The sequence below is a fragment of the Mus caroli genome, chromosome 4 (assembly GCF_900094665.2).
Source record: "Mus caroli chromosome 4, CAROLI_EIJ_v1.1, whole genome shotgun sequence".
NCBI lineage: Eukaryota > Metazoa > Chordata > Mammalia > Rodentia > Muridae > Mus > Mus caroli.
The window spans coordinates 103,101,570-103,109,770 of NC_034573.1; the positions used below are offsets into that span (position 1 = coordinate 103,101,570).

The window sequence follows — 8,201 nt, forward strand, 5'->3', positions numbered from 1 at the left end:
CTTGACGCCTGCAACTGGTCTTTGGGTCAGATCTTCTTTGCATTGTTCTAGCATTTGCTTTGCTTTGAAATAAATGTTGGGGGGCTCCATGTACCATCACCAGTGGGGAACAGAAAGAAGAGGTGATTTGGTTTCCATTACAAAGATGTTTACATTCTTTTTGAAGAAAAATCTATTTTCTTTCACTTCTCATTTTTAGAAGACAAACCACACAGAAAAGGGCCCTTGTCAAAGCAGAGTCAAGCTGCTGAAGACTGAGTGGTCAGAGAAAATTTTAGAGGAGAAGCAAGTTAAATGACTGGTATTTATTTGCATTTCTCATTTGCACATCTTCAGTCCATAGATTCTTTCTTAATTTTAAACATTTAACCCTTTGCTAATAATCATTCAAGTGTCAGGTATATGAATAGGATATGAAGAAACAAGTGAGAGTCTATCCAAGTGGTACAAAGATCATTTACTAAGATGTGTAACTATGGGGAAGGGTCTGAAGTAGTTCAGTATGAATAAAGCACAGATAGCTTTTGAGAGAAGGAAGAAAGAGCACAGGATCCTGAATCTCAAGGAAGGCAGGGGGAGCATCGTGGGCCAAAGTGAAATGTGAAAACAGAGAGTTGCTTAAAGGGTTTCTATCAGGAAGGGACTGCTGAGAATACTGTGAAAACAGATTTTTCTGAAATAGAAGGTAAGCTTAATATATGAGTGGCCAAAGAATGATGGCAGGATGGAACAAGAATTCGGAGTATAGACTCTGGAGCCAACTGGTCCAATGCAGGTCCTGCTACTAACATAGCTTGGGTCTTTGAGAATTTTTCACCCATTTGAGCTTTGATTTTCTTGTCTCTGTGATGGGATGTTAATAACCCATATCTCACAAGTATATGCTTGAGAGTGTTAAATGCATATAAAACAGTAGATAACACCCGAGGGATAGCGAAAACATAAGAAGAAAAATAGGACAAAACCAGAAGTATATTGAAGTATATTCTAATGGGTGCCTTTCCTTACTTGTCTTACCTCCTCTGTCTTTATTCCTTGCATGACCTGACTGATGAGCCCTTCCCAAGCAGGCTTCTGTGTGTATCTTTGGTGGCATCTGGAAAATCTAAGCCCCAACCCAGGTTTTAGAGTTTCTGAATGATTACTGATGAATCCATTAACTCCACTCTGCCTGCCCTCAGATCAAGCATTGTCACCCACCCAGGGGAGGAATCAGGACATCAGTAAACACATGAACTCTGATTGAACATAAACAAGTTCCGCAAAGACAGCAGTCCCTCAGGAAAAAGAGATATACTTGGATAGAAGATTGGAAAGAGAGGGTAGATATATTTAAACTGTAGGCCTTGGCTGGTATGTACTAGCAAATAGTGAGAAATAATATCATAACCTGAGAGACCTTATGGCTATATGCAGCGCCTGCCGAGGAACACACACTATTCTGGGACTCCAGGAAGACTCCTACTTAGATCTCTGAGCCAGGACCTGGAGTGACCATCACAGCATGGAGATTTCAAAGATCTTTCACTGACTTTCTTTTCAACTATTAATCCAAGCTTTGGGGACAAGCTTCCTCCCTACCCTTCTGTTCTTGTATCATTAATCACATTATAATTGTGAAGCACACACAGTTTCTCTATACCAGCATCCCTGCTTGTATCTGTTACTCCCTCTCTATTCTTGCCTCTTCACGAGTGCCTTAGCTATAATCCTTTCCACAATTCTCATTATCCTGTAGAACTCAGTCTCATAGTTAATCATCTCATTCTTTTAATTCTCTATTTCATTCACCTCTCTTGTCTTCACTTGGTACATGGTACTTTAATATTTGATAGGAAAAATATCAACTGAAGCCTGACACTCTTGAGGACAGTATTCACTTCTCATTCTCTTATACACCATACATAGGAGCATCAGGGAATGACTTTACTCCTTGTTTCCCACCCACTTTCCAACCCATTATTTCTCTACCTCATCAGTAGTAGCTCTAGTAGCACCAGAATTTCAATATAGGCAGATTCAGGATAGCAATCTGGTTAGAATGAGTTTATAGAGAATTTGTCTTAAAGGCCATATATGAAGATTATTACCTCATGTTCATTCTCTTGGAAGTAGGAAGCAAATGTATGGCTTTGGTGAATCTAAGCACAAAACTCGGCATCCTCTGATACCACCACTAAATTCCAATTCCTTTTGGCTTGAGCTGGGTATTTTCCATATTGTACCATTCTTAAGCACCTTCAAGTACACATCCATCTTACTTCCCATGGCTTGACATTTCAACCACTTGTTTTCTAATATTTTCAACTATTATAATATTTAATATATCCAATAGATTCATATACAAATATATGGATAAGCATCAGTGCTATATTCTCTCTGAACTTCAAAAAGAGACCTCACACTTCCCTCACATTAACCAGGTAATTCATCTTAGCAAAACACAATATCCAAGCAATATTTTATAAGAAAACAGTACCATGTTAGAACATCTGTCTTTTTTTTTCCTAATGCTGTGATAAAGCACTCTGACAAAAACAACTTAAGGGAGAAAAGGTTGAACTTGAAATTCAAAGTCATAATCTAATATGGCATGGTACTTAAGACATCAAAAGTTTGTAGTAGCTTTTCACATTACATCTGTAATCAGGAGGACAAAACAATGAATGCATGCATGCTTTCTGTACTCGTAAACACTCCAAAATCCCTGGTCTAGAAATTGATGCAACCTACAGTGATTGGGCACTTTTCACCTTGATTTGTATACTCAAGATAATTCCTTCCAGAGATGTTCAGAGGCCCAACCGCCGATGGTATTCTAACTTGTCATGCTTACATTTTAACACTAATCATAACAAGGTTTATGGAACTATCATTCAACAAATGTCCATGCTGTTCTGCATGGGGCCACCACCATTCTTGATTTTCTTGACTTAACCTTCTACATTCTCCTTCTCTTGCCTACATTCTTTCTTTTCCTCTTGGTTCTTCTACTAAATACCAAGTGGTAGGAGGCAGGTCTTATATTCTTTACCCAGTGTGGGCATTCTCCAGAAGTATCCTTTGTCTTAGAGATCTTCTAGATCAATCTAGATACATAAGACTTATAGACTTATATAGCAATCAATAAAAGAGTATGGTCAACTATAAAAAAATGTGAATTGAACTAGCCTATGGTTGCTATCACAAGATAATGGAAAAGGCACTGTTTTATCTGATTCTCTTTGAGTAGGAAGAAAAGAAATGAGAGGCATTCTCTGCAGGGCAACCATGTGAACAGTTTGGCTCCCATAGACAGGATGGGGCAGCAGTTCTGTGGAACAGTCAGGGTGATGTTTTAGGGGTATGACTGGAACATTGTTTTTGCTGTGTGGCCCCAAGTGTTCCTTACTGGAGAATGAGCATTGTTTTTTTAAAGAGACTACTTACACAAAACATTTTGAATCAGTATTTCCCAAAATGTTTCCATGGAACCACACTCATAAAACCCTGGCAGCTCTTATTGCCCACACTATATCTGTATAAAATTAAGCCAGTAAACATTCTAGCGTGGAACAGGGAGGATCTATGTAGCACCACTCCTATCAGAGGAGTGAATGGTAGTAACAGCTACCAGTTAAGAGTCTGTTTTCTTTAGGAGTGTAGTTCCTGATAAGTGGACTGTTCTCCAGTGGATTCCCCTATACCTCTTTGTATATTAGCAATACAAATTGAACTGAGTGGGATATTAAAAAGAAGAACATAAAATTACTAAGGCATGGGTGATAGAGGTAGACCCAGGAGGAGTTGGAGGGGCATAAATGATCAATATGATCACAATATATATTATAATCATATATGAAAGCCCCTAATATTTGATAAAGCATTAAATTAAAAAAATAGTCTCATATAGTACTCTGTTCAAGATATTATTAATAATTTAAAGTAATGTTGAATATTTTGTTCCCTTCTCTTGAATATTCACAGTGCATATTAGTTTAATTTAAAAATTGTGAGTTGGTCTTAGAATAAAAAACAAATCATGACTTCCTAAGAAAAATAGACTTGTATTCATTGATGTCTCATGCCCCAAACTTGACTTTTTTTTAAAGAAATTTTTACCATCTGTCTTAGTTACATTTCAATTTCTGTGACAAAACAGCATGGGCAAGGCAACTTATAAAAGAAAGTTTTTCATTTAGGACTCAGAGTTCCATACAGTTAGAGTCCATGGCCATCTTGGTAGGGAGCATGGCAGCAGGCAGGCAGGTATGTAACTAGAAGAGGAGTTGATAGCTTACAACTTGATCTACAAACACAAAGCAGAAAGAGAACTAACTAGTAATGTCATGGGCTTTTGAAACCTCAAATCCTATCCCCAGTGACATAACTTCTCTGACAACCAACACTGCACATCCTAATTCTTCCCAAACAATTCTATCAACAGGGAACCAAGCATTCAAATATATGAGCTTATGGGGGAGATTCTTATTCAAACCACTGGGCCTTTTGTAGTCTGCATTCTTAATTTGTCCATAATTTTCCTTTTATAATATTATTACATGAAAACCAAGACTTTGCTTGTCATATTTACTATTGTATTTCCCAACCCTAACACAATGCCTAGGCATATAGCAAATGCACAAAATAGAGATAAACAAATCTATAAAATCGGTTTGTCTTTGTTAATTTTTCATTTTCCAAATTATTGAGGCGAGAGAACCAGCCTTTGACCAAGTGCTTCCTTTTTCCCATGTGTTTTTGACCCCATGGAGTTTCATCATTGTCCCATTGCCATGGCACCGTTCTCCTTGAAGTTTTCCAGAAATTCATTCCCATTTGTTACCTTATAAGTCTTGAGTTACTGTCTTTGTTTGTATCTTCTAGGCAAAGACTACCACCAAAAAACGTTTATTACTATCGCTGCCCAGACCACAGGAAGAACTATGTGATGTCCTTTGCATTCTGTTTTGACCGAGAAGATGATATCTACCAGTTTGCTTACTGCTACCCTTATACATATACTCGCTTCCAGCATTACCTCGACAGCCTACAAAAGAAAAACATGGATTATTTCTTTCGGGAACAGCTTGGACAGAGTGTGGTAAGGCCCATGTCTTGCTTGGGGTGCCCATTTTGAAAAAGGCAACAATAAAGTGGGAACTTGACAATGGAGTTTCGCAGAATACAAATTATGAAAATGGTGTTCTGTAGACTATATACTCTGGAGCATTTACAGATTTAAATATTAAATAGAAATAAGCTTAAATAATTATTCCATACCTAGCAATAATCATATAAGGATTATTTTGGTGACTGTTTCTGAAAGTGTGATTCATTGCTCCAAGGGCAACAGACAGTACGAGAATAAGATTTGAGACAGATTAATTGTCCTTATGAAGGAAACTAAAACATCTCTCTTCAAAAAGTTCTGAATAATCCCAAAGTCACTGAGAGAAAAGAAAGTGTCCACTGTGTGCTACAAAGGCATGAAAGTGTTTCAATGGTGGTAAATCTCTCAATGGGAAATAAATGTGTTTATTAGTGAATCCAGATTACTTTGAGTATAGGTTGACTGCTGGTATCCTGATTGGATGTGCTTGCTGTCTGTGTATTAGGTCACTTCCCAAACTTACTTTTTATTCTATGGGTTTAAGTTTCTGGTCCAGAGATTTTAATCATCCACCCCATAGTTGTTTTTAACTGTTAAAGTAAAAGACTAGATGGTTATTTTAGTTAGGGTTTCTATTGCTGGGACGATAACTACAACCAAAAAGCAAGTTGGGAAGAAAAGTGTTTACTTGGCTTAGACTTACAGATCTATACTCTATCACTAGAGGAAGTCAGGACATGAACTCAAGCAGGGCTAGAACCTAGAGGCAGGAGCTGATACAGAGGCCTTGGAGGCTGCTACTTACAGGCTTGTTTCTCATGGCTTGCTCAGCCTACTTTCTTATAGAACCCAGGACCCAGGTGTCAGCCAATAGATGTCACCACCCACAATGGGGTGGGCCTTCCCCTGTTAATCTCGAATTGAGAAAATGCCAGTTGGATCTCATGGACACATTTTCTCAACTAAGGCTCCTTCCTCTTTGATGACTCTAACTTGTATCAAGCTGACACACAGTGGGCTAAGCCAAAAATTATTGTCTTGTAATTCTGGAGATTCAAAGTTTAAAGAAGGTCTCACTGAGATAACGTGGTGGCATTGGCAGATATGTTTTCCATTTGAGGCTCCAGAGAAGAGCACATTGATTGTCATACTATTTTCTCATCAAAAAGCTGCTTATATTTCTTGGTTTGTGGTTCCCTTCCATCTTGAAGCCAGCAATGGTTGGCTGAATCTCCTCACTGGTTCTCATTCATCTGCCTCTCTCCTTCACTTGTAATGGTTGTTATGATTGAACGGAGCTCACCAAAGTATTCTACCTCATCTTCTTGAGATACTTAACTTGATCATATCTGTATGCTGTTGTTGCCATGTAAAGTAACATATTCCCAAATTCTGACAGTTAGGGCGTGAGCATCTTAGAATGGAATTGAATTTTTTCTTCTTTTTTTCTTTTCTCCTCTTTTCTCCTGTCAAAACCATAATTTGAGGTTTTTCCGTTCATTAAATATATGGGATTCTGTTGCGGATAGCCCTGGGGCTATTTGTAATTTGTTGTTAATTCAGCTCTCCTTTGAGGAGCTTTGAACAAGGAATGAGTCAGCACTCAGGTGATTTCCTCTAAACCTTCTTCCCACCTTAATTTGTAAAATAAAGGCTAGAGCTGGTAATTGTACAAATAATGGGAAGGTGGAGCTGAAAGTTGAGAGAGAAAACAGAAGAGTGAGAAAGAGAGGGGATGGAGGAGGAGGAGGTAGAAGGAGAGAGGTATTAGTCATAGTATTGTATATAGCATGACTGTATGTACCCTTCATTCTCCTACTTCTGCACAAAGGCTCCCTACTGGGCAACCCAACCATTGGTAAGAAAACCCACCGAAGAGCCCCCACACAGATCAGCCTTTCCAAGAAAACTTAAAAGTAGAAAAGGGTGGAGACTGAATGTATAGAAAAAAAAATTAGACACACGTAATCCTATCAGCAATATACTAGTAGAAACTAGGATTATTTGAAATGGAACTGTTAGAGAAAGTCTTAAGGTAAATGTTTATCAAAATATGAATTGGTAGATTTTTTTAAAAAATTTTTAAAAATATTCCCTTTAATATTTATGCACTTAAGAAAAAAAAGAATTTGTTTATTTCTCTCATTTGTTCAGCAGGATATTGAACGAATGATTGCATTAATGAAAGAATAAATTAAGATACATGTTTTATTAGAAGGGGGTGCTGTCTCTGTTGCCTGGTTTTGTATCCCTTTCCTATAGCTGGACTGCCTTGTCCTCAGTGGGAGAGGATGCACCCTGCTGGAACTTTATGTATGAGGATGGGTTGGTACCCATTTTTCTAAGGAAAAAGGGATGGGGTAGTGTGGGAGGGGTATGAAGGTAGGACTGGGAACAGAGGAGGGAGAACACTAGGATCAGGCTTTAAAGTGAATAAATTAATTAATGAGAAAAAAATATGTAAAACTAGAAAAATATAAAAGATACATGTTTAAGAGTATTCTAAGAACTGCAAACCATTTTTTTTGTAATGCTAAAAACTCTGTTTGTATTTTGTTGATTAAAAGCTTGATCTAAACCAAGAAAAGAGGCCTCAAACTATTGTAAACAAAGATCACATTTTTGAAAAAGCTCAGAAATACCCAAAATGACATCTTTGAAGGAGAGTGTTCATGGGCTCTCACTTCTCTGATTGTGGAGAGCTGGAGTGTTGTAGGATCAGAGTCAAATTACCTCATGATAGCTGTAGTTACCTTAGCAACTATGCGTTTGCATTCTCATGACTATTAGGTAAACCCCAAACAGATTCCTGGCTTCCTGAAATAAGAAGTCAAAGAACCTTATCAAATAGCATCTGATACCTACAGCAGAGGCTTTCCTATTTAGTTTTAGCCTGCCTTCCTGAAGTTTCTGCCAATGTATGTATTCTTTTTTTTTTTAATTAGGTATTTTCTTCATTTACATTTCCAATGCTATCCCAAAAGTCCCCATACCCTCCCCACCCCCACTTCCCTACCCACCCATTCCCATTTTTTTGGCCCGGGCATTCCCCACTACTGGGGCATATAAAGTTTGCATGTCCAATGGGCCTCTCTTTCCAGTGATGGCC

General features: G+C 38.0%; 1 protein-coding gene across 3 annotated transcripts in view; it reads left to right on the forward strand.

The window, feature by feature from the left end:
- Positions 1 to 8,201, forward strand: part of Agbl4 (ATP/GTP binding protein like 4) — a 1,132,428-nt gene that overhangs the window by 626,114 nt on the left and 498,113 nt on the right. For all 3 annotated transcript variants that reach the window (XM_029476352.1, XM_021161010.1, XM_021161009.1), the window contains exon 5: positions 4,867 to 5,083. In XM_029476352.1, the coding sequence (XP_029332212.1) occupies positions 4,867 to 5,083 (217 nt within the window). The remainder of the gene's footprint in view (positions 1 to 4,866; positions 5,084 to 8,201) is intronic.